Source organism: Peromyscus eremicus, chromosome 8a (genome assembly GCF_949786415.1).
Source record: "Peromyscus eremicus chromosome 8a, PerEre_H2_v1, whole genome shotgun sequence".
NCBI classification, from domain to species: Eukaryota; Metazoa; Chordata; class Mammalia; order Rodentia; family Cricetidae; genus Peromyscus; species Peromyscus eremicus.
The window spans coordinates 33,027,127-33,053,784 of record NC_081423.1 but is presented as its reverse complement, the minus strand read 5'-3'; the positions used below and the strand labels follow the sequence as shown (position 1 = coordinate 33,053,784).

The following is a 26,658-nucleotide window of genomic DNA, read 5'->3' as shown; positions in this document are numbered from 1 at the left end:
AAAAGGATGACGAAGACCTCTGTCCCCATCCTCCTTCTCTTCCCTGTAAAGGCCCCTTGGGATTAGAGGGGTCTGGATGGAGCTCTGAGGAGGCAGCTTTACGTTATCTTTAGGAACGGCTTTGAATAAGCCTGATTCCTTCGTGCTAACGCATGCCTCTTGAATGTTGGCTTGCAAGTGGCGGACTTATTCCAGCAACACTCTCAACTGGTTCAGTAAAAACACTGAGCAGTGAGACCCAGCAACTATTCCCCACTGTTTTAAAACCTGGTAAATTTAGACAGAGTACACCATTCTTTATGATGTTTTCCCAAGTACCAAGGTTGGTGACATCTCCAAGTCCCCATAACAACATCTTATCGGGTTTAAGAAAGGAATTCAAGTACTTTACAATCAGCCGATCAACCCTTCAAGAATCAGGGGCAGAGAGAAAACAAAACCAAGAAACACTAGTCATGAGCTCTTCTTAAAGATCCTGTCAGAAACTAAGCAAGGGACGACAAGAGACCTTCTAGCAAAAATAGACACTAGTAACCTGAAATCCAACACCACAGTGGCCTATCCCTATAGCACCCAGCCAGCATCCCTCTCTTGTGATTCACGCCCTGGAGAGTAGATGGGAGCTTTCACTTTGCTCAAACTGGTAAACTACACCAAAGGTGACAGAAAATCGTGTCCATGATGACGTCAGCGCTTTGCCGAGCTATGTTTTGCTCAGTTACGATGCTGCCCTGTAGTCTTTCCTCACTAGCTTAGTGGAGTAAGCAGTCATGGGAAAGACTCCCACATGACAAGGAACTGGAGGGGGTCCCTGGGAACTGTGGGTGACCACTGAAGGTTGAAGGTGTCCTCCAAAGTCTGTGCGTTGATGTCATCCCCCAATGCAGCAGTGTTAAAAGGAAGGGGCTAATGAGAGGTGATAGGTCACAGGGGCTCCATTTCAGCCAGCACCAGCTTTGAGCCAGCCCCGAGTGGTAATGGGCGTGTGCCTTAATCCACTCTCTGTTACACTAGCAATCGCCAGAGTAACACAGCAGTCGCTAACCGAAACAACCATATTAAAGCAGAATGCACCCTGCTCACATGGAGTTGGTTTCAGGAATGCAGGGATGGCTGAGGACTTTATTTATTTACCTCACCTTCGTCCCAGACCAGACATTAGGGAATCCCCTAATATGGCTCACTGTCCCAACTGTGCCAAGGAGAAGGAACATATGCTTCAATAAAAACAGAATGTTTCCAATAGAATTGGAATGAACAATGATACTCCATGACACAGTGTCAGTGTGTCCCCCCAAAGACCAGAAACTTTACCCTCAATACTACAGTGTATAGAGGTAGGAACCAGGGGCTGGGCATGGCGGCACATCTCTTTAATCCCAGCATGTGGGAGGCAGAGGCAGGTGAATCTCTTTGAGTTTGAGGCCAACCTGGTCTACATATTGGGTTCCAGGCCAGCCAGGGGTACAAAGTGAGACCCTAATTTTAAACAAAAATGAGGTAGGAGATCCAATAAAAAGTCATGGGTGTTCAGCTCATACAAATGAGTTGTCCTTTTTCCTAGGATGGGTTAGTGGGTCATTGGAAAAGTCAGTTTAGCTCTCTCTCTCCCTCTCCCCGCTCCCTCTCCCTCTCATCTTTCCTCCTTCTGCTATGGGATGACCAGGCACAATGGCCCTCAAAGATGTAGTCCCTTAATTGAGGACATCCCAGCCTTCAGATCATGAACCAAAAAAACAGCCACTGTTTACAGATCACTCCATGTTTGGTATTCTGTTACAGAAGCAGAAAAGGGACTAAGACATTCCCTTCATAGCTCCATCCCTGCCTCCTCCAAAGTCTGCATCTTTGTTAGCTTTGGAACAAGGTAAAGATGCCCACTGCATCCAATATTTAATGCTGAACCAGAGGGATTGATTTATTTCTTGTTTATGTGTCTGTATGCATATATGCCACGTGCGTGCAGGTGCTCACAGAAGTCAGATGAGGGCACTGGATCCCCTGGGACTAGAATTACAGGTGGTTGTGAGCCACTTGCTGTGACTGCTGGGAACTGAACTTGGGTCCTCTGGAAGAATGGAGGTGCTCCCAACCGCTGAGCCATCTCTCCAGCTCCAATTAGCTAACTTAATTGGATGAAAGTAATACATTCCTAAAAGTTAGTAAAGAAAAGTGATACTGTTGAGTTTGTAGATGACAGAATACCCAAGCTATCTACAAAACGATCACAAAACAAATAAATCGAATATGGTAGAAAAACACATGTGCGGGGATAATAACCATTTAGGAGACACAACGGAAGGAAGAGATATTTACAACGACAGCAAGCCGGGTCAAGTTCTCCTGAGTAAAGAAATGTGAAAACCTTGTACAAGGGCAGCTTCACCTGTGGAAGTGACCTTGAAACAGAAAAGCATCTGTGATTCCAGAAGCTGAGATAGAAATTCAGCTGAGAAGAAAATGAAGTTGGTGAAGTGTTTACCTCCTGAGCACAAGGACTCAACTGTGATCCTTGAAAATCACATTGTTTTTGTTTTTTTTAAACCAAGGTTGATGGCTTGTGCTTTTAATCCCAGTACTAGGGAGGCAGAGACAGGGCAGATCCTTGGGGCTCTATGGCCAGATGGCCCAGCTTAGCTGGCAAGCTCCAGGCCTGTCTCAAGAACAAGAAGATGGAGCGTTCCTGAGGAATAACACCTGAGGGCTGTCCTTTGGCTTCCACGCTCCCCCACACACCTGCACCTGCACACAGGAACACGTACACATGTGTGAACACACAAATATGATCCAAATCCAAATATCATCAACACGATGGAATAGCTAGAAAACCTTTGGAATAAAAAGTGACAGCAATTAGCCCAGAAGACACAGAAACATAGTGAGGGGAGACTTTCGTTCAACTGCTCTCCCTGTACCATGCTCTTGCGTACAATTTTTCTTCCCTTTAAATGAAGATAAATAAAACAAATACTTTAATTAGTTAATTAAAATAAAACAGGCTCGCAGATGCCTGTAACTCTACCTTCCAGGGATCCAACACCCTCTTTTGGCCTCCATAGATGCACATCCACAAACAGACACATGCACACAACACACACATATAAAACAAATCTTTTAAAAAAGACTGAGAGGGAAAAAGGGAAATCAAAAGCCTGGAATAAAAAATCAAAGGTCCACCCACAGAACACAAATTGAAGAAACTAGGGGACAGCCACACAGTGGAGTGGGGTGTAGTAGTAAAAAACATCCGGGAAGGTCTCTACAGACTGGCGAGAGCTGACTTTTAGAAGGAATTTTTATCACAATACAAAGGGGATGTAACATACGCTAATATAATGTATAAATGGCTTGTTTGGTAAAAAAGAAAGATAGACAGATAATCTAGGGACTGTTTAAAATGGCTACCTCTGATAAGGAACAGGGACAAAGACACTATACCTCTAAATAACTTATAAATATAGCATTTGTATACCTTTGAGCCATAAAAATATTGTACAGTTTCAAAAATAAAATTGTATCATGAAGACCAAGGATGCGCAAAAACAGGTTGAATGCAACCAGAAACTCACAAAACCAACTCCATATCAGACTGAAAACAATGCTCAGTGCTCCGGGTGCACACCCAAGGGCATCTGAAACTTAGTAGTAGTTTTGGGTTGGTAGTGCTTTACTCATTTAATTCTGAAACAAGCTCTGTGTGTGTTCTAGGATTTAGCAAATGATCAAATATAGTGATGATTTGGGAATCAGGTTCTCACTGTGAGAAATGAGACAGAAATATTAATTTCTAGTTTTGTTTTGTTTTGTTTTTTGTTTTTCGAAACAGGGTTTCTCTGTGTAGCTTTGCACCTTTCCCGGAACTCACTCTGTAGCCCAGGCTGGCCTCGAACTCACAGAGATCCGCCTGCCTCTGCCTCTCGAGTGCTGGGATTAAGGGCGTGCAGCACCACCGCCCGGCTCTAGTTCGTTTTTAAAGATGCTTTGGTTGGGGCCACCTGACAACGTCTAGACTCAGTGACCCCAGGGTGGCCATGGGCACACCTAACCTAGACGGTGGCTTCTAGGCCCCTCAATTCCCACTTAAAGGAGCAAGGGGCTCTTTGGGAAACGGCCGACTGTAGGTTTGGTCTAAGTGCAAATGTGAGTGCTGGACCAGAACTCTAAGACACCTAAGGACAAATGAGAAGGTCCCAGAGGCTAGGCCTCGCCCAAACACCCAGCATCTCATTGGACCTCTGCAACCCCGCCCACAGTCGTGCGCCCCCTACTGGACAGGAGTGGGGCAGCACTTGAACGAAAAAAAAAAAATGAGGTTCCCTTTCCGAGCTCCTCAACTCACTATGAGACGCCTGCCCTCTTCCCGGCTCTGGTTTTCCCAGGACAACGGCCTTTGACTGGCTGCTATACCACCAGGAGGGGACTGCACAACCCGAGCCTCTCACCCATCTCAACACCTCTGATCCCCCAGTCCAGTCTGCGTTCTCTCTGCCTGGCTACTCCAGCCCTGCTTTCTTTCTACACCCCTGCACACCTCTTCAACCACCATTAAGCGTTTCCCTCACTATTCAAACTCCGACCATCGGGAGGCTGCCCACTGCACCCAGAACATCCAAGCCCTCCTTCCTCTCTCTGACTTACCCGGTCCCAAGCCCTTCCCATCCCTTGCCCGAGGGATGTTGCACCTGTTAGCCCATGGGCTGACTTCTCCATGGGCTCCACTCTTCACTGACAGCAGAGGGGTCTCTAGCCAGGGACAGACACCTTCTCTGGCCAGGCTCTACCTCCCTACCGTCTCTCTCCAGCCCATCACCCCGTGTTCCTAAAAACGATCTTCCGAGCCGGCCTCAGGCTTTCCCTTGGTAGCTAACTATGCTGTGGTATGTCCCTCTCACACCAGCGTGGGGCAGGGCTCAGGGCAGGAGCTGGCAGCACACAGTAGGTGTCAGTGAACATAACATCCTCAAGGCACCCGGCAAAGTGGCTGAAGTACTGGAGTAGGAGCCTGGGACCTCACCTCTGTCACTTCACGGCCCGAGACAGAACACATGAGTCTGTTTTCTCGACTCTGAAGTGGAACCAAGGCTCTGTCCATCAGGTGGGTCTTCCCAGGACCCTTCTTGGACTCTCTTACCTGTCCTACAGCCGCAAGAGGCAGTCAGTTGGGGTGCAGGGGACCTCACCACCTCACCACCTAACCTGCTGGGTAGACAGCAGGGTTGAAAGCACCCACTTCTCTCCAGGGCTTCTCTGTCTCCATCCTTGAGCCTGCCCCCGGCCATTGCCTGAGGGACACACCCGGAGCCCCAGCAGATGCCACTACCCTGCAGCCCCTCCGATGGGCAGGCACACTGGTCCTCTGATTCCCACAAGGCCAAGGACCTTTGCATCCTTCACACGCACATCGCAGGTCAACCTTGCTGTGCCCGTTTCATAGCTAGGGAAACTGAGGCCCATGTGGGTGGAGATTCTGGGCCCAGGCTGGCATTTTCTGCCACTAGCAGGTGCAGGGAGGTGGCCTCCCATCAGCGGCTGGGGGGGCGTGCCCTTCGCTGAGCCCCGGGCCTCCAGCTGATGCTGGGCATCTCCACCCCGGGACCTCACGCCCGTCCCGCGCCCTCAGCAGGTGGGGGGGGGCTCCCGCGTCGCTCGCCACCCACCCCGCCGTCCACCTCCCCGCCACGCGCGCCGCGGCTCCGGCCACGCGCGCGCACTGTCACCCGCGCACACCTTGCCCCGGGTCAGCCCTGCGCGTGCCCGCCCGCCCGCCCGCCCGCGGCCCGCTCCTCCGTCCCCGCCCACGCCGCCGCCTCGCCCCACGCGCGGACCTCGCCGCGCCCCGCACGCCCTTGTCCGTAGCGCAGGTGTCCCGCGCCACCGCGCGTCACTCACCGGCTCCCGGCGCTCCGGCAGCCCGGGCCCGGCCCATCGGCAGCGCCCGCCGCGCCCGCCGCAGCCGCCGCACCGTGAACCGGGCGCTGCCCGCCCGCCCGCAGCCCGCCGCGATCCCGCGCGCTGCCTGCCCGTGCGCCTGGCGGCCTGGCCGGAGCCGTGCGGAGCCCCCTCGCGGCCGCACGGGGAAGCGCGGGTGGAGCCGCCCGTGTCCGCGCTGCGCAGCGCTTGCCCGCTGCCCTCCCAGACGGCTGGCATGCCGCCTTGCCCATCAAGCCTCTCTTCTGCTCCCAGCTCTCCGGATCCTGGCCAAATGTCCAGGCCTGTGCTTGGGATCCTCCAGTGTGGTTCGCCTCCCGCGGGCTAAAACTTGCCCCTATGGTGCCCTCCCAAGCCTACTCCCTGAGGTCTCTGCACTCAAACTACCCCCTGGACAGACCTCTTCGCTTGACCAGCTTCTGGGTATCCTGAAATCCAGGTCGCACTTGCCCCAAGGCTGAGTCCTGGCCTCTCCTACAATGGCCACTGAACTTTGGGTGGTCTATGTCCTCGAGTCCTATTGGCACAGGGTGGGTATCAAAGGGGTGGTGAAGACTGCAGTCACCTTTCTCCTTACAGTGAGGGACATCGCAGAGAATCAGCCATGTTTCATGGCTCTGGAGGGTCTGGTGTGCTAGAAAGATAAGGGGTGAGGAGGGGGTGTGTCACAATTTCAAGTGAAAAGAAGGAGCCTACGCGGGACCTGGTGACTTTCTGTCCTGGCTCCATCCAGGTGTGTCTCACTGTAGAGGTCAGGGCATCTGTCTTCTGCTTCAGTAGGTCCTGCCTAATGAACTGTGGCAGAAACCCAACCCAATTCACTCAAGCAAAGAGTTTATTGGCTAGTAAAACATAATGAACAAGATCAAACTATGTTGATTTCTGGAGTAGTTAAATTATGGACTTTGGATCTTTTGTGGGGAGAGTGCCAAGGTGGAAGGGAGCAGGGCTGAAGTAGCCTGCTAATTGGGTGAAGAGCTGGACCTTGTCCTTGTTTGTGGCCCTAGGGACAAGTTTAGGCCCAGCTCTGCCTAAAGCACTCCAGTGAGAGATGATGGTGTGTCCCCAGCTGTACTGGCCTTGGCTCCTAAGAAGCCCCCTTGCCTTGGTTTTCCAGATGGCATCTCCCATTCATAGGGCCTGGACCATAAAAGTTCTCCCATAGGGTCGTCACTGAGAGGGGACAGAGGGAGAAGCAGGAGCCAGTGTGGCAGGGGCATGCAGAGGACAGCTGAAGAGTACAGACCCTGAACAGGTTCAGGGAACAGGGCAGGTCCAAGGAAGGGATGTTTCCAAGAGAAAAGCCACAGGGCTTGCTGGTCCAGGGCAGGAGAACATGAGTTGGGGCTTCCATGTTGGTGGGGAGTGTGGGGGGGAAGTTTCCTAGGGGTGGGTGTTGGGTAGGTGGTGGTTGTGAGGTTTGTCAGGGAGCCCTTTCCTAACAGGTGATGAGACTGTGTGACCAAGGAAGATCTTGAGGGATTCCTGGAGGTGGCTGAACTAGTGGGTGCAGTCTGGGGTTGGGTGCTAGGGGGTAAAAGGAGACCCCTGGGTTTCAGTGTCTGCAGACACCCTGTGTGGTCTCAGCAGCATGTCTCTCTCAGCCTTGGCACAGATGCCTCAGGTGACTCAGGAAAGAGGCTGACAACCCACAAGGTGGCCAAGCAGGATCACCAATAGAGTACAAGAACAGACAGGACAGAACTTTGGACTCCAGCCAAGGCATTTTATTAGCAGAGCCCATAAACTGTCCATTCTCAGGTCTCGTGAAAGCCCTCCCAAGTTACTACAAGGGCAGAGCACTAGGAGAAAGTCACCCTACAGTCAGCCACAAGGAGGTGTGTGTGTGTGTGTGTGTGTGTGTGTGTGTGTGTGTGTGTGTGTGTGTGTGTGTGTATCACAGTCTCATTGTGTACAGACCAGGATCCTACCTTTCCACAGAGCCTGGGTGAAAACTGGTGGGGGGGGGGCGGAAAGAATGCCAGTATGTGTATATATGAGCATGCACATGGTAAGTGTATGCAGTATATGGTTCATGGTGGTGTTCTATACATGCATGCAAAATAAATGTGTGTGATATGTATGCAGTATGTGGTGCATTTGCATGTACATGATATACGTGGCCAGTGGTGGCATGTGTGGCATTGGGTGCATGTGTGTGTGTGTGAAATGCATGTGGAATAAGTGTGGGTCTGGGTGTAGGTGTACCGGGTTCCCAGCATCATGATGAGGCTGGTCCCGAAATAAAGGATAATATCACAGATAGGACTCCTGGTAATGGAACCTGAGATAAGACTGAAGGTTGCTGAGGTGGAAGGAGATTCCAGGGAGCCAGGGCTGGAGCAGGGAAGGAGAGGCAGCTGACAAAGGGTACATTGTGAGGACGGTGACCATTCCAGCCAGCTAAAGCCTGTCTTCCTGGAGACTCTGTGGTGACTGTGCTGAATGCACGTGGTGCAGACTACAGAGGGGATAACACCTGCCTGCTACAAAATACCTACATTCTGAGACTATGGGAGACAGAGTTTAAAGGTAGCAAAACTAATCTCTCTCTCCCTCCCTCTCTCTCTCTCTCTCTCTCTCTCTCTCTCTCTCTCTCTCTCTCTCTCTCCCTCCCTCCCTCCCTCCCTCTCTCCTCCCTTTCTTTTCCCTTTTTCTTTTGGAGATGCCAAGGACTAAACCCAAGGCCTTGTGTATGCTAAACAAGTACCCTGACACTAAAATATATCCACAATCCTTTTTCCCCATTAAAAAAAAAATGCTTTTTTTGAGATAGGGTCTCAATAAGTTGCCCAGACTGGCCTTGAACTTGTTTGGTAGCCCAGGAGAATCTTAAAGTCACAATCCTCTTGCCTCAGCTTCCTGAGTAGCTGTGGAACCACATCTGGCTCTCCAGAGGAAATGTGAACACAACACATGGGCAGACTGTGGCTTGGTTATTACCAGCTGCTTTTAGCCAGACTTATAATAAGAATCAGGAGTAAAAAGAGATTTGAAAATATGCAGCCTAGCTGGGCATGATGGGGCACACCTTTAATCCTAGTATTTGGGAGGCAGAGGCAGGCAGACCTCTGTGAGTTCGAGGCTGGCCTGGTCTACAGAGTGAGTTCCAGGATAGCCAGGGCTGTTATACTGAGAAACCTTGTCTCGAAAAACAAAAAACAAACAAACAAAAAAAGATGAAAAAATGTGAAGTGTAAAAAGTTGGAGTTTTTCTATCCCTACTGCCTGGTCCCAAATAAACACACAAAAGCTTATATTAATTACAAAATGCTCGGCCAATAGCTCAGGCTTATTATTAACTAGCTCTTGCTTTAAAATTAACTCATTTCTATTAATCTATAATTAATAATAATTATTATAATTTATAATCTATTAATCACATGGCCCGTGACTTTACCTGTCCTCTGGCATCTTGCTTCTTGGGTGGCTAGAGAGTCTCTCCAGACTCCACCCTTCTTCATCCCAGTCCTCAGTTTGATTGTCCCGCCACCTACATTTATCCTGCCTTGCTATAGGCCCAACAGCTTTGTCATTAACCAATGAGAGTAATTCATACTCACAGCATACAGAAGGATCATCCCACAGCAGTGAAGTCTGGCCACGGAAAGAATGGTGTTTGAAGTTGAAGACAAGGAGAGTATGGGTGGGTGTTAAAGAGATTAGTGCCGGCCGGGCGGTGGTGGCGCACGCCTTTAATCCCAGCACTCGGGAGGCAGAGCCAGGCGGATCTCTGTGAGTTTGAGGCCAGCCTGGGCTACCAAGTGAGTTCCAGGAAAGGCGCAAAGCTACACAGAGAAACCCTGTCTCGAAAAACAAAACAAAACAAAACAAAAAAAAAAAAAAAAAAAGAGATTGGTGCCATTAAAAAAAATCCAAGCGCTTGCACCTTGAAGGTTATGGCAGAGGCACAATCTACTCCCTCAAATGCCCCCATCTGTCTGTCTGTCTGTCTGTCTGCCATGAGGTGAACATGCTCCTGCCACTATAATGTTCTTCCAGGAGCACAGGACTAAGGAACCATGAAGTGAATCCTCAAAACTGTGATCCCAAATAAACAATTACTCCCAAGAAGTTGTTTGTCTGTCTGTTTCAGGTATTCTGTCATAGCACAGGGAGTGTGACCAATATCATGGCTCTGCACAAAGTTCAATGTTCTTATGCTTGTGTTCAAAACTAGCCTTGAGCCATACACTGATCAACAGCAAGACTGTGCCAGTAATTTCAAGTTATAAATTTCCTTTGCTCATAATGACATTAAAAGGCACATAAAAATATCAGGACAGGAAGGGAGGAGATTGGAGAGAGAAGAGGAAGAAGCAGGGGGAGGGGGTTCATGTTTTGGTAATTTTGTGTATGCTGTGTGAGGTTGGAGCATTGTGGTTAAATTCTCCCAAATGCATTTGCTGAATTCTGAGGCTGTGGGGTGGCTGTGGGGAGGGCTGTGGGTAGGTTGTAAGGAGCCTCTCTGCTCAGGGATTGAGAGTCGGAGTTAAATCCTCATTTCCCAGGGCTTAGGAGACCAGAACCCTGAGGAGGGGACACGAACATGGGTTACCAGTTCAGGTAACCCATGAACTGGCCCTGAAAAGCCACTTTCGCCTCACCTGGTGGGAACCCTAACCACTTTCAAGCCAGGCATAGCCTGGGAGTCAGAAAAACCACCAGAGACTAGAATTGTTGCAGAGGTGAAGTAGCCAAGTTGGAGACTATGGACACAGGGTTCCCAAAACACTTGTAAAGACTAGATCGAGAAGGCTAAGGTGGTTTCTCTTATGGCAAGGAGCTAGAGACCTCCATCGCAAGAGTCCACAGGCCTGAAGTTGGCCAACGCTTCAGTAGGAAGCAGGCGCTACCCAGAGGCCCTCCTCACGGATACCTTTGTCTCAGCCTCACGTAACCTACAGCAAGCACATTACCCAAGCCAACTTGAGGGTCTTGGACCCAGAACTGTGAGCTGATAAATCACAATTGCTCTGAACATTTGCGGCCATTTGTTATGGCAGCAACGGAAAACTAATACAGCAGTAAAGCGGTATCTCACCCCCTCCCCCACCTCAGCAGTCCTGCTCCCATGGGAGAAGCATGCCCCAAGACACATGCAGAAATGCTTAGCACAGCACTATTTGCCACCGCCTCAACCTGGAAATGATCCAAATGACTATCAGCAAAAAGGATAAGTCAATTATGCTGTCGGATGTGGCAGCAATAGGCAAGGAGTTACAACCGTTCAGTAACGTGGAGAGAATCAGAAACTGCACCCGCCATATTACACAGTAACTCAGCACGGGGAACTGCTGGTTAGGGATGAGAGAATGGTGACCTTGGGGGGTCTGTGACTGCAGAGGGGGAAGGGGGGAGCCTGGGGGAGTGTGAAGTTTCACGTGGAGATCTGGGTGGTCCTGTCTGTACAGGTGGGCTCAGCTTGGAAAACTTCACTGAGCTATCCACTTGAAGTCTGTCCAATTTCTTGTATATGTGTTACATTTCAGAGAAAAGGCTATTTTTTTTTTATAGAAAGCATACCTGTTCACAGCAGGCATTTGACATGTAGTTTGTAATCTGTTGATATCAGGTATATTGCTGTCACAGGTTGGTCTAAACACAATTCATGTACTGGATTCAACCAGTATGCTTGTGTATGCTGGTTCAAATGCTCTACCAACTGAGCTACACCTCCTCTACCCAAGTCTTTGACTTAGAAAGGGATCTTTGTAGAGTGCATGGTGGGACACACTGTAATCCTAGCACTTGGGGGCTGAGGCAGGAGGCTCATGAGTTCCATGCCAGCCTGGGCTACATAAGGCTGCCTCAAAACAAACAAACAAATAAATAAATAAACAAACAAACAAATAAATAAAAAACAAACAAAGCCATCTTCAGGGTCAGGTGTGACCTTCCTGCCATAGTTTTCCCACCCTAACCCACCCAACTGTGGCCAAGGACTGATGCTGTCGTTGACCATATCCACTAATGCTGGATTATTTGGTTGTCAGAGTCGGAGTGGTGGGTCTTGTGTATGGTTCTGTCTCTAGCCAAAGATCCCGAATAGAAGAATGCTCAGAGGACAGGTGATGAAAATAAACAGCATGCAGTGGAGCTGGGGACTTTGGGAAACATCCCAGTAGAGCCGAGGAGTCATGGGTTGTTAAAGACTTGCAAACGGTCTGCTTTGACTTGGGTAGAGGCAGGTGTTTCCCTGGGGAGCAGTGTTCCTGGCCTCCATCCGGGCTGTTGTCTGTTTCTGGACTTGGAGCTCTGGCTGCCTGAAGGGGCTTCCTTCTGTCTTTTGCCTTTTCTTGTGTCTCAAGTTTATACACATATATGTATTATGCATGTATGCACAAGTGGGTGGATATGATGGGGCTGTAATGACAGCCTTATCTCATCACCAAGTTTTGCCCTCTTCCAGGAAGGCTTATGAGATTTCAGCATCATGTTAAAGAGGAGGTGCAGAGTGTCCGTCCCTTCCTCTGGCCCCATGTGTGGAGTGACAGTTGTAACCCCTTCTGCTCGTCCCTAACAAGCTCTGCCATCCCCAGGAGGGGATTCAATTTTTCTAACACTTAAAAAAAAAAGCCTATGTATCCGAACAGCTCTATTTATCCGAACATCCTTATACTCTGGAAGAAGGCATACGGTCCTGAGTTAGTTCACAGCCTTCGAGAAGGCCATAGAATTTTCTCGACTTCGCCCAACTTTGGAATCCAGGCAAAACTAGTCTGAAACTGGGTTGGGGAAGCTTCAAGAATCTTAAGTGAAATAGGGTTTATCTGTTTCTTGAAGTTAGTAAAAACAAAACAAAACAAACAAACAAAAAAACCCTCACTGCCAGATTAGTTTAACTTGGAGAATACTTGGGTTTGGGAGCAGGTGGCCCTTGACTATATTTCATCTTCTTTGATGGTCACTGGTCCATCTGAGTTTTCTGGAAACCATCTAAATACACAGTCTACAAGCAGGGGGTGGCTGTCTGCCATCAGCTCGAGACTTCAGCTCTGCACGTCCTTGCTTGGGGAATGCTTGCTCTCCCTGGCTGCAATTTGCAGATGAAGATAACAGGACCATTCTCATGAAAGTACTGAAATGAGATAGTTAACACACACGGTGTGCCCTGCTCTTGTTTCTTGGGCCACTTTCATAATTGTACATTTATAAGAAAATGTCTTTGTACAGATGATCACAATTGCCGGAAGATTCTAAACATCCTTTCTCTCCAGCTGCTTCCAGACCCCACTTTGCAACCTTGCACTCTAGATTTATCTTATTCTGTGACTTTGATATTTTTTCTTATTCTTACTTTCTAATGTCTTTGTGTGTGTGTTCATGTGTGTGTGGGTGCACGTGTGTGCAGGTGTGTGTGTGTATGTGGAGGCCAGAGGACGATCTCAAATGTCGTTCCTCCTTTTTGTTTTTGGAGACGGGAGCTCACGGTCAGCCCGGGCTGCCCTGGTGCTTCCCTCTCCCCAGCACCGGGCTAACAAGCGGCCGGGTTAACAAGCGGCTGCCACCACACCAGGTCTTTCGTATGTGGGTTCAGAAGATTGAACCCTTCATGCTTTTACAAGGCAAGCCCTTTCCTGACTAAGCCGTTTTCCACACAGCCCAGCTTGCCCTGTTTCCTAGTTTCTTGATCCCTGTGCCCATCTTTATTGTTCTTTTTGCTTGTGTTTTCTCCGCTCATCAGAGTCAATTTCTTGAGTTAAAGGCTGAACACATTTTCTGATATCTGTGGTAAATGTTTGTCAGCCCACGCTGGTTTCTATGAAATTTAGCATTTGGGCTATGCATTTTTCAGGAATTTTGTATTTTTTCTCATAATTTCCTCTTCTATCTAAAGTGTGAAACCTTATCAAATTTATTTTTGATTCGGTTAACATTATTATAGCAAAAAATCTTATGCCAACTTTGGAATTTATTGATATTTCCTCTGTGGACTGGTAGTTGGTTTTCCTTTAACTTCCATGGCATGATCAAAAAGAATATGCCCGGTGGGCACAAATATCCTCTATGAGTCCAGCTAAATACTGATACTTCCAACTTCAAGATTTTTCTTCAGCTTTGACCTGTCTGACCTATCAGTGTATGCAGATTTCAAACAGACTTGATGTTTCTCCTGTGATGTCAATCATCTATATACCCATAGCTGCCATTGTCTAGAATATATTTAACGGTGGATGCTTTTGTATCTCATATTTTGATACATTTGTATTTGCTCAGGATCCTTACACATGCTGATCAACTTGCTTAAGCCATAATCCCTGGTGATAGTAGCATTTATTTATGATCACATTTCCTTTTTTTTTTTTTTTTAAATATTTCCTTTTTTTATTTTTCTCTTTTCCTGTCTGAATTTCCTTCTTTTGGCTCATGTTACAAATTTAAATTTTCTGTTAACTTTATCAGGTTTTTTTTTTTTTTATGTGTATGAATGTTTTACCCGCACATATGTCTGTGTATCATGTGTATGCCTGGTGCCTGCTGAGATCAGAAGGTGTCTGTCCCTTGGAACTGGAATTACAGACAGCTGAGCTGAAATGTGAGTGCTAAGAACCAAACTCAGGTCCTCTGGAAGAACAAGTGTTCTTAACTGCTGAGCCGTCTCTTTCCAGCCCTTTAAAATGTCAGGTCTCCAGTTCTGTGCCCCTCATGTTAGCATGCTCTCACATCCCTCTGGGCTCTCTGTTTCACCCCACTGCTATCACTAAAGCATGTATCCTTCTGTGGCTTTACCCATGAAGTCCTGGGGCCACGACAATGTTCAAAGGTTCAGGAACAATCCCTTAGATTCCTCATAAAGTTTCGGGGTTCTTCAGAGATGTCCCTACAGCTAATGTGGACATGTTTAGCTACATGAATGCTGGTCACTGTGAATACCGCATATATATCAGCAGACACAAGCATGTCTCTGCTTGTAGCTCTACCTTTAAAAATTAGATGTATATACCTTTTGTATACATGAGTTAACAGACATTAAAAATCTGGTTACTAAGGCTGGGCGTGGTGGCACATGCCTTTAATCCCAGCACTTGGGAAGCAGAGGCAGGAGGATCTCTGTGAGTTCAAGGCCAGCCTGGTCTACAGAGTGAGTCCCAGGATAGGCTACAAAGCTATACAGAGAAACACTGTCTCAAAAAACAAAACAAAACAAAACAAAATCTCGTTGCTAGCCAGGTGGTGGCGGTGCATGACTTTAATCCCAGCACTTGGGAGGTAAAGGCAGGTGGATCTCTGTGAGTTCGAGGCTAACCTGATCTACAAAGCGAGTTTCCAGACAGCCAGAACTGTAACACAGAGACACCCTGTCTTGAAAAACAAAACAAAAACAATCTGCTTGCTTGTAAAAAAAAAAAAAAATAGGGGGAAATCAATGACTGTGTATCAGTATAAAACACGTGTGTTTATATGTGTATGCATAAATGCAATTGTGCAGACAGAGGCTAACACACATTTGGAAAATGTTAACATCTGGGGGTCTGAAGCGGGTATACAGGAATTCTTTGTTCTGTTCTTTCTGCTTTTCTATCAGCCTGAAGTTACTTCAAAATTAAAACTTGAAGACTTAATGGGAATCAATCAACACGGCATAGGAACTAGCTTTGGGGGGCCCACAGTTGTGGCAGTTTAAGTCTCAGAAGGAATAATGAGATAGACAGAAAAGCAAAACCTCTGGTGAGAGCATGCAGGTGGCCTTTATGCTGTGCCCATTTGAACACCAAGTACTAAAGAGAGAACAAAGTGCAGAGGCCGTCTTCAGGAAGCAGCCCTCCCTGATGCAAAGAAGAGCTTCCTGACAGCATATGACAATCACTGACAGCCAATGACAGTCACCTGGATAGATGAATTGAGGAAGTCACTCTTCCTTAAGGCCCCGTGAGATTCTCACTTCCAGCAAGATGATCAACCGAGGTTGACAGCATGAAAAGTGTGACAGATGGGGCATCCCCAAGGTAAGCCCATATAGACAAGCTTCTCATCACAAGGAGGAAAAATGTACCTGAGAAGGGGATTAGACTGTAATCATGCTGGCCAAGTGGTCAGCTTTAGTGTCTATGATAGTGGGCCACAGAGACATGCAATGTCTTTGGGTGTGATTGAATAAAGGACACATTATCAATTAAATGTATGATTACCTAAAGATCATGCAAACCTGTCTGGGCTTTAGGTATGCCTCCCAAATTCCAGAAATACAGGAAAGGGATAAAAGATCAGTGCGACCTTATGGAAGCTGCCACACGTGGCTGGAGGTGCATATCTTACAGGACAGCCTGCTTTAGTCTGTTTTCTGCTGCTCTAACAGAATACCCAAGATTAGGTCATTCTTAAAGAAATGTATTTGGCTCACAGTTCTGGACGTTAAGGAGCACTGCAATGTGCAGGTACTTGCTCGGCCTCTGGTGAGGGCCTCTTACTGTAAGATATTACAGTAAAAGGGCAGAATGGAGATATAGGTGCATGGTCATCAGAAACATAAAGGAGAACGTGACCTGTTTGTTTGCTAACAACCCACCCTTGGGACAAGTAACCTAGTTCAACACTTAACTCACTCCCATGAGACCCAACCCAGACTCAAGAGAATACACTCAGTCTCTAAAGAAAGGCATTAGTCCCACCATGAGAGCCTCTTGTGATCCAATCACCTCCCACTAAACTCCACCTGTTGAAGGTCCCACCACTTCTCAATTCTGGTTATACTGGGGACCAACTTGTCATTGCATGAACCTCTGGGACAAACAGTATCTGTAAAGGCTGGTCTTGAGAGTCAACTTCATGGGATTTGGATCTACCTAGGAGACACACCTCTGGGCATGGACATGAGGGCATTTCCAGAGAGGTGTGACTGAGGAAAGATCCATCCTGAAATTGGATGATGCCATCCCTCTGCCTGCGTATGTGTGCCCCAGACTGAGGAAAAAGGAGAAAAAGAGAAAATGATTCAAGCCACCAAGCCTCCCCCATGATGACGGACCGTACCCTCAAACTCTGAGTCAAAGTAACTCCCTTATTTTTGTAAGGTATTTTGTCACAGCATGAGGAAAGGGACTAATACAATGTCCAGGCCACATCCAACTGGTACCATACATTACCTTCCCTGGGGATGAGAAATACTTAAGAACACAACCGTTAGACGCCCGATGTCATCACAGACACGACTGGGCTCTGGCCTAAAGGACAAACTATGCTCTCAGTGACGAGCTTTTGAAGACAGCTCAGCTGGCGCCGGTTCACAGCTGTCTCGCAGGCTCCTGTGATGTTTCTGTCGGAAGGGCTTCTCCCCGGATTCTCAGAGGTCTTCATAAACCAAAGAGAGTGAGGAATGAGGCTATGAACACTCTGGGCCTTGGAAAGGAGCAAGTAAGTCTGCTGCTCACTTCTTTATGCCTGGCGGGGTATGTATGCTACCTCTCCCCACTTCCCTCTATGATGGGGATGACGGTGAAATTACCTTGAATTTCCCTTCCAACTCCAAGATCCCAAGACAAAGAACTGAAGCAGGAAACGCTCTGTCACAATGATCCCCGAGTTTTTAAACCATGGAGGAGCATGCAGTTCAAGGCTTTGCGGCATAGCATGGGACCAGTTCCCAATGGTTGTAAAGGAATATTCCTTTTACATCATGGTGACATTTAGCTGCAAGGGATGTGACTCACCACACTGCCACCCTATTACTGACGTTGCTGCTGACTGGTGATTCAAAATGACAACAACAAAAAGATATCAAACCACTACCTTATTGTCAAAGGTAACCTTATGCTTAAATTCACAGGAGCTGACACTCTTCAGAACAGTGTTGAGTAGCTGACCACACACTATTTTTACATACAAGTACTCCTACTACAAAAAACAAAACCCCATCAAACTATATACACAGACCACCTCAGTTAATAAACAATGCTGGAGCTGTCTATATTGAGAGATGGTAGGCCAAGAGAATTTCCCCATCTAGACCTTAACACCAAGGCTGGTGCTGACTATCCGCACCGGTTCTGGTTCTGACAGAAAGAGCGAGCCTCGGGAGGCCTGCTCCTCCTGCGGTTTGAAGTTTCAAGTGTCCTCAGTGTTTGGAACAGAGGTGAGAACGGCTCATCCCGTGCACAAAATTACAAGCACACAGGCACAGTTAAGGCTTTAAGACATAAACAGAGACAGCTCGGCAGGTTCTCCTGGTTACATCTTGTGAGAAGAAACCTTCACCAATATTCTGAGCATATTATACAATTTTTAAAGTCAAAACTTACTGCCATTGTTTTGAAAACAGATACAGGAATTTGCAGAAGCTTTTCAGTGAGAAGTAACAGAGCAATAGTCTTACTTTGGATGTGAAAACACTTGTGGATGTCTGAAATCACGACACTTCAACATCTATTTGTGTTAAGTTTGTAATCAAAATGGTGATGTGGAAAGATACAGTCAACTGTCACTTTAAAACACAGGAACTGGACATGCTGTACATTTCTCTTTTAAAATGTAGCTTGTATTACTTTCCACCAATCAAAACACACATAATAGATTTTATTATAAAACATTAGGCAATGTTACTTTTGAGATATGCAATTTGAAAGGTCACACCTGTATTTACTACCAGCATGAGACACCGGAGGAGTCACATCAGAAACTAACCAGACAAACTCATACACCATTATTATGACTCACACATCACTCAGCCCAGATGAAACCAGTGCTGTGTTTTTGTTTTAGATGCAGACCCTGGCTGTCAGCGAGGGCCTATGGAGGGCTTTCTCCTTCTAACACAAGGGCTCTGGGCTTTGTGTTCTAAAGAGGAGAGCACAGCCTGGCTCCAGCTGCAGGCCCAAAGCTGCGAGGCACTATGCAGCCTGTGCTCTGAGGCCGCTCTCCTCCCCTGGCGGGACACGTCTGCCCTCCAGACCTGTGCTTGAAAGGGACAGACCTGGAAGGGGCAGTCATTCCACTTTTGGCTGAAAACTAAGCCAACAATAACAACAACAACAAAAACTAACCTAGTGCAAATTCCAGATAATCATCAATTACCTGGTTTATAAAAATACATGTCCAAAATAGTGACTTCCAGGGTGTGTACAATATAAATTACAAAAATAAAATAGAAAAGATGAAAAAGTTGAGCACATTTCTCAGTTCTTCATCCACCTTCGGCGTTCGCCTGCAGAGGTCAGTTCGAAACCATTCGCATTGTCCCAGGACCCTGGCGAATCTAGGCTCAGGAGGGAGGACCCTGAAACTGGGTGAGGTATTTCTTTGGAGCGCTGTGGCCAGTCATAGGTGCACTTGCCTGATGGAAGGGGTCTTTGCATGAGACCCTGTCCACAGCAGCACAGGCTCCATCCACAACAGGCTCACTGGATACGCAGAGTAAGGGGAGAGCAGAAAGCTGCTCCACTTATGGGTGTCTCCTGTCAGTGGGACCCTGGACAAATCTCTATCATAGCATGCTCCCTTTACAGTGGAGGCAGACAGTGCAGCTTAAAAGCTCACTTTCTATACTTCCTCTCTTAAGACAGTCTTAGTGAAGTCTTTGAAAAGAATGTGCCTCAGAGAGAAGGCTGTAACTATAAGATGTTTACATATGTATAGTGGTAACATTCATACCTGTGACTTCTGGCTTCCAGGGTCTAAATAACCTGAAGCCATAAACAGGTGTTTCTGCCTCCGTCCACACTAGCATTTCCACTTTGTACCTAAAAGTGTCCATACATGATAGAAAGCTAGTCCTTACTTCAAGATGAATTTTGTTCACTAAAGATTCCAGTGATCAGACCAACCATTAGGACACAAGTGGTGCAGACAGAGTCATGTATCAGATGTACTTTTCACCAAAGTTCTTATCAAATTTCCTCCCAGAACACACTCCATAGCTCCCAAAGTAATTGAACACAAGATATGAATTGTTAACAAAATAAGCTCGAGGGAGAAAACACTCTGAGCACAGGTAGCCAAGGTATGACCATCCCAACTCCATTTCTGCAGCACAGAACACTCAGCATCTTACTACATCCTGAGTAATTTACAGACCAGGATCTGAAAGAATCGATTTCAGGTGAGCAGTTTTAAATCAGAAAATATTCAAGAGTGGCTACTTTCTAGGGTATTTCTTCTTATTCTCCTGAAGAATGTTTCCAGAACATTCATGGATTTCCCTTAGGAAAAGGAAATGCCTCCACAAAATGGAAAATGGCAGCAGCAAAAAGGCATAGTGAGTGAGCCTGGCCTCCTAAGAGACCACGTGCTCTTGCTGGATGTGGCTTCTGTCAGTGAGAAAGAAAATTTAGGAGATAACGCTACAGAAGGAAAGGCTGTGAGACCCAATCACCTTTCACCTTGAATAAAGAGAGGGGAGCAAAGACTGGGCGGGCTCTGCGAGGGGAACATTGCTCATTGGCTGTTCTGGAGAGGCCACTGTCAGCTTTAGGCCAACACCAGGCAGTGGATTCAGGAATCTCTGCCGCCGGCATTCTATTGAGATGGGTGCTTTGTGATATGCAGGATTCTAAATCCATGTCCAGAGGACCAAGAAAAAGGAGATGCGTGGGCAAGATTCAAGGTGACATATGTCTTAAGCAGCACGAAATACAACTGGAAATTTTGTCATGCAGAAAAGCTGTATGTAAAGTTATCCCACACTGGGTAGTTTAAAGGACACAGAGTGTCTATATAAAGAACTTGGTTTTAGCAGCGGTAATTCTCAGCCCAAAACATCACAAATTTAAGAAAAGCTGTATTTTTATTTATTAAATAAATTTAATTATATTCCTTCTGAAATACAAAAGATAGAATAAATCATACCATAAAAGTGGGTAAGATATGATAATATGACGGTGGCCAATTAATACACATAAATCTATTTTTTTGTGGACAGACACCAAATTACTAAAGAGGATTAAGAGATTATTCTAGAAGCAGAACTACCTGGAAGATTATTTGGCATTTAAATACTGATTCCCAAAGTGCTACATGGGCAAGTTCAAGCAAGCATTTGTGGTCACATGCATACGAGTTCCCACGGTTACACATGAGCTGTCACCACGGACACCACACAACTTGGAAAAGAAACTCATCTATTCTAATTGCTCACCTGAAATGACCTTGAACAAAATGTCTAATGGTGTGGTTTGTACTTTTTCTTCAGACATAGTCTGCCTCATTTTATAGTCTAAGCAGGCAATCCTATTGGAACTGAGCAGGGGCAAGGCATCGTGTTTCTTACATGCAGAACATGGAGTTTTCAGTTTGGTTCCATCAACTCCCATGTGCTTCGGGGCCATGGAAGCGAGAGTTTCTTCACAGACAAGCGCACTGTCTCCAACAGATCATCGGCAGCCTTCAAGGGGTCCTGTGGAGGCGTCGAGACTGCTGTCCGTGTCTGAGGCCAGCGTGTGCTCAGTGGACATGGACGAGATGTCGTTGATGGATGACGACTGCGAAGGCGTGGACTGCGAAGGGGCGGTCTTGCTGCTTACTGCTGCATCTGTGCTAAGAGAACCACACGGAATAAAACCGAGGCGCAGTGTCCATCCCGCACAGCATCCATCCCGCACAGCGTCCCGCACAGCAGGCCGGGGGCTCCAGGCCACTTCCTGACTCTGTGCTTTGCAGTTTCCTGATCCTAATGATCAAGAAACCAAGAGCTAAGAAACCAGTCAACTATACTTTTGAGCTTCTGGGATTTTTCCTTGGGTCCTTCTTTGGTTCAGTTTCTAAACAGTCTTGGCTCTCCCTAGAATATTCTCTTTTTCTTTCCTGTGGCAATGTGTATGTGGTCACATATGATCATGTTGATTACTTAAAAGATACACCCGCTGACTTCAAACATACCTTACAAAGAAATGGATGAATTTATCCTACAATTAGCACAGGAGGCTTAGGCCTGAGTGGGATTCAAATGTCATGGGACATTTCATTTACAACAGACATACCACGTCTACAGGAAAAAAGCATCATGATTCAAAAAATCTTTTGTGATAAAAATGCTTTCTGAAATATATACCCAAAAAAGAAAAAGGTCAGTGCCTGCCATGAATTTTATTTTTGTTTAATGAGTTTAAAAACTGTTATTTTAATTTCAAAGATAAATAAAGCTATCCTATTTCCTACTACCCATGTGTCAGTGTGGCCTGAACAAAAATAAAACATGCAGGATCTTAGGTCTGTACAAACACCCTCCTTTTTCTGAACTGAGGGCCACTTATTTTAAAGTCTGCAAATCCAGTCTCTTCCTCTTTAAACAGCTGACAGCATCTGCTGCAAGTCACAACGGGAATGTTTCAAAGGCAGTTAGTTAGTTAGGGCCTGCCACCTCAACAAAGTGACTGCATCAGGTGGCTATGTCACACCAGGGTGGCCCAAGTAGCATTAACACATCATTGCCAGTTATAAACATTGAGTAGACAAAATATTAGACAACAAAAGTAAAGCAATCACCAACCTGAAGGCTGATCCTTTACACCATTCTTGCTTCTTTCTTCCCAGTCCATCACTTCTTTGTAAATTAGTTCTTCAAAGAGAAACAGAAGTTACGATGCTGTGCTTCCCCTGCACCTGAACTCTGCCTCCACATCCCTGAAGCCATCCCGGGGCACCAGGATTCCTCAACTTCCTTTGGCTACCACATAAGTTATCAGGGGATCACATCAGCACACTGCAAGCATACACTGTGAGCATTGCCATGATGAGTGTGTACATGTGTGGGCCACTGGCATGCCAGTCAGGAAAGGCCATGATCAATGTTTGGCCTGTGCTGACTGTGGGCCTTAGTTCCTAATGACACTGCTTCTGAATGAAAACTTTCAAGTCTGGTTTCTTTGTTAACCAGCTTAGTTCACTGAGGCTATGGGGCTCATCTTAAAGTGCTAGTGATACCTTCTTGCCTTTTTTGGCAATTTCCTTCAAACCAGATTTAAAACATAAAACTATATGCCTTAATAGACAAAGACATGTCCCACAGCTGGGCTCCCCCACACCTGCTTAGACAGGCATCTCTGTAGGGAATATGGCCTGTCCATTGGGTTCGCTCCCTGAACTCCCATGCTATCAAGATGAGGGTAACACACTTACTGACTTCACAGCCACACATCAGCATGTGATCATGGAAAGTCCGTGTGTTTCACCTGAAGCAAACTAAGATATCACACATGTTCTACTCTGACACTGCTAGAGTCACACTCTTCCTCAGCTGGGAAGTGGAGAGAGAGGACATTGGGGCTTCTGGGTCTCAAAGTCCTTCCGAAGAGGCTAGTATCAAAATTAAGTGAAAGCAGGTTCTGTAGGACTATGAGAATATCATAAGTAAGGATCAAAATACGCTGCTTTACCTTTCCACTCTTCAATCGCATGCTCTCTTTCTTCCAACTGCGCATCATAAATTTGAGGCGGTGGCTGAAAATTAAATGACACGTCAGGTCAATAGCTCAAAACTGATGGGACATGATGGACAGATAACACTACTTAGAATGTTTTGAATCTACTTATAACATGGATTTAGCTTAATTAACACGTAAAATTTTTCTTGTAAGCATAATATATTTTATCAGTTTAGTTAACCAAAGGCAAGCTATAAATAATAAACCTCAATAATCATATGACCTCAAAATGCTCTGCAAACATAGCCCAAAGGAAATTACAAAATTAGTAACCATAGGCAGCTTGAGGCTCCCAGGGACATGGCCGTGTGGGAGTGGAGTGAGGTGTGGTACTTTCTCAGAACACATTTTACAGTTCTTTATGACAGGACACCCATGCCCAAGCCACAGCTCATGAATGGAACATTCCACAACTGGCTGTTCATAAATCCAATTCTTTTGATATAACATAATGTCAAAATGGCAGTGAAATCTGTACCCAGGACACAGCAGTGTGTTCCACAGCTGGCATGAAGTAAATGGCCCACTGTGTTATTATCTTACTCATAGCTAAAGAGCATTCACAGGTCATGAAAAACAGATGGGAGGTGAGATGCCTAGATGCAATGGGGAGGCGTGAGCTAGTGTGTCACTTGGGGAGGCGACTTAGCCGCTCTGATTCGAAGGTCTGAGTAAGATATAAGCAAAGCCCATGGCCTAGTACCAGGCATGAAGCAGACGTTCCATGCATTGTTACTGCATGTCAGCTTTACAGAGGCCATCTAGACTGCCACAACACACTCACGTGCACTCCTGAGTGCTCAACTCTGCAGCTATAGCCCCAGCAAGTGCTCCTGGGGTACCGACCTAGGCTTCAGATAGTACTTCTTTTTCTGAAGGGAGGGCCCTAAAATCAACAACCTGCCATCCTCACATAGCCATTTTGGACTAACAGAGAGAAAATCCAAAGACAGTGGGCCCTGGATATGAAAGTGAGCCCTCCACATCGACATCTTTTCCAGACAGACACTTACCGCTTCTGCTTCAGCAGGGTCATACCAAACAGTAATATACGGGTGACGCAAGGCTTCGTCCACAGAGATCCGCTTGTCAGGATCAATCACTAACATTTTCGATAACAGATCTCTGGCTTGACTTGCTAGGGTGCAAACAAATGACATACTTACATTGCTACTGTGGAAAAGAGGAAACCACACAATAAAGAACCAACTGTGAGAGTGGAGGGTACAGAGATACGCTGACTTCAGGAAATGTTTAAGGGATTCCAGATCAACACAGCTCACAACCTTTAAAAAGTCCAGTGGCCACTATTACAGACCAGGCTTTGAGCATGTGAGATGAAGGCAATGGGGTGGCAGCCTCAGAGCAGTGTCCAGATGACCTGAAGCTACGAGGTCACAGCAGAGAAGATGGCAAGCACCTCTCAGGATGGTGCTGCCAGGGGTGTGGACATGAAGTGCCAAGAGGATTCTTCATTTGTGTCGCAGTAGAACAATGTAAAAACCTTCACAGTACCCACAGTCCCAGAGCACAGCTTGCTTCACAGGTTTCTCTCCTTTGCCTAACTGTATACAATGCTGATAGCATACACTTTTTTTTTTTTCAATCTAGAGGTTAGTAGCTAGGAAAAAAAAACAAGCTCAATTTAATTAAGCAGAAGGCTCAGTGAGGTCTCAGCAATGAAGAGTTCACAACATACAGAGCCAAGGAAAGACTGGGTGACCAAGGTGCTGCTCACCCTGGGGTAGAGGAAAGCAAAGTCATAGTTTTTTCTCAGGTGATCACGTACTAGGAAGGGCACAGAAGGGTGGGGAGGGCCTTTCCCACTGAACCACACTCAACAGTTTCTGTCTAGAATTTTTACTCAAGTGTTCTTTATATTTGAAAACATTTTGAATTTGGATCACTGACATCACAATGAGGGGTGTGTGTGTGTGTGTGTGTGTGTGTGTGTGTGTGTGCGCACACGCACGCATGCTCACGCACCCACACCAGTACACATGCACATGAACGTTTTGAGTGTGTGGGTACCATGTACTCTGAGGCTAGAGGAGGGAGTCAGGTGACTTTCTCTATTGCTCTCCCTTTTATTCTTTTGGGACAGGGTCTCTCACTGAACTGGAGCTTTGATGCAGCTAGACCGACTGGTCAGCAAGCCCCCAGGATCCAGCTGTGTCAACCCCAGGGCGTGGGGGGTTGCAGGCCCATGCAGCCACGCCTGTGCTTTCTGTGTGACGCTGGAGACACAAACTCAAGTCCTCACACTTGCAGCCATCTTCTCACCACAACCTCAGGGCTGTCCAGAATGGTCTGGACATTTTAATTTTGGCCAGATTTTTTGACCTTGTTTTAGCAAGGTCAAGACTCTTGGCCTTTTAAGTTTTTACTCTGTGGTAACTTTGGATGTCAGTAAGAGACTCTATTTCAGGATTTCAGTTACTGCCCTTCCTAACATACATGGGCTTTACAGTTCAAACATTAGAGAAACAAGTGTAGCATAAAAGAATGCCTTACTTTTTATTTTGTCTCGCTCAGATTCTGATGGAAATATCCAATCTGGAAAGAGCTCTTCAAATTTGATTCCAGGGTACTTTGGCCTGTTTTCCACATAATTCCTCACGGTTGGCTGAAGTTTCTTCATGAACTCTGCGGATGGTGTTCCTAGCTGTTCAATAACTTTATTCCACTGATCAATATCTAAGGATTCTCTTGAGGAAAATACAGCTGAAATGCTTCACAGTAATAATACATACAATACCATCATGCAAAGGAAAATTATATTTATATGGACAAGTAAAGTAACTAGGCCACCCCACAGGATCAGCAAAAACATTTTGGAATAATATTTAAATAAAGTTTGGGTTTCTAAATTACTTAACAAAAATTCTTATTCTCTGCATCTTAAAAACTATGATCATGGTTCATTAAATCAACATAATCTATGTTTTTCCGTTATAATTAAAAATAAAATTATGGCAAAAATGATTTAACCTATGATATGATTAAACATGAAATAAATAAATAATACATAAGCAAACTGAAATCAATTTTCATACTAAAGCTATCTTAGACTCACAGGTCTCTGAAGGAGAGAAGAGCTCGAGAGACCATGTGATCTCTCTCACGGCTGGGCAGCAGAACCTGTGAGACAGGCTGACCAAGAGAAGCATGGAGAGGGAAGGGGCAGGGGTCCAGGCTCTGGCCTTCCCCACAGACCACATTCCCTCCTGAAACTCCCTTAGACAATGGTGCTTTCAGAGACCATTCTGTTTGACTTGGCACCGGGCCATCCCTTCAGCATCTAGTGATGTGCTGTTTCTTCCTTTCGCCGTACATGACCTGGGTTTCAGTCAGTGTGTACTGCCCTCTCAAGGTG

General features: G+C 46.4%; 1 protein-coding gene across 8 annotated transcripts in view; it reads right to left on the bottom strand.

The window, feature by feature from the left end:
- Nucleotides 1-18,294: 18,294 nt before the first annotated feature.
- Mapk9 (mitogen-activated protein kinase 9) overlaps nucleotides 18,295-26,658 on the bottom strand; it is a 44,904-nt gene continuing 36,540 nt past the window's right edge. For 7 of the 8 annotated variants that reach the window (XM_059270421.1, XM_059270420.1, XM_059270427.1 and 4 more), the window contains 5 exons: nucleotides 25,797-25,979; nucleotides 24,296-24,420; nucleotides 23,235-23,298; nucleotides 22,349-22,417; nucleotides 18,295-21,391 (listed from right to left, as the gene is read on the bottom strand). In XM_059270421.1, coding sequence (XP_059126404.1) covers nucleotides 21,234-21,391; nucleotides 22,349-22,417; nucleotides 23,235-23,298; nucleotides 24,296-24,420; nucleotides 25,797-25,979 — 599 coding nt within the window. In that variant the 3' untranslated portion in view covers nucleotides 18,295-21,233. Of the gene's footprint in view, nucleotides 21,397-22,348; nucleotides 22,418-23,234; nucleotides 23,299-24,295; nucleotides 24,421-25,796; nucleotides 25,980-26,658 lie in introns of all 8 variants that reach the window. The other variant, XM_059270426.1, reaches the window with a different exon arrangement.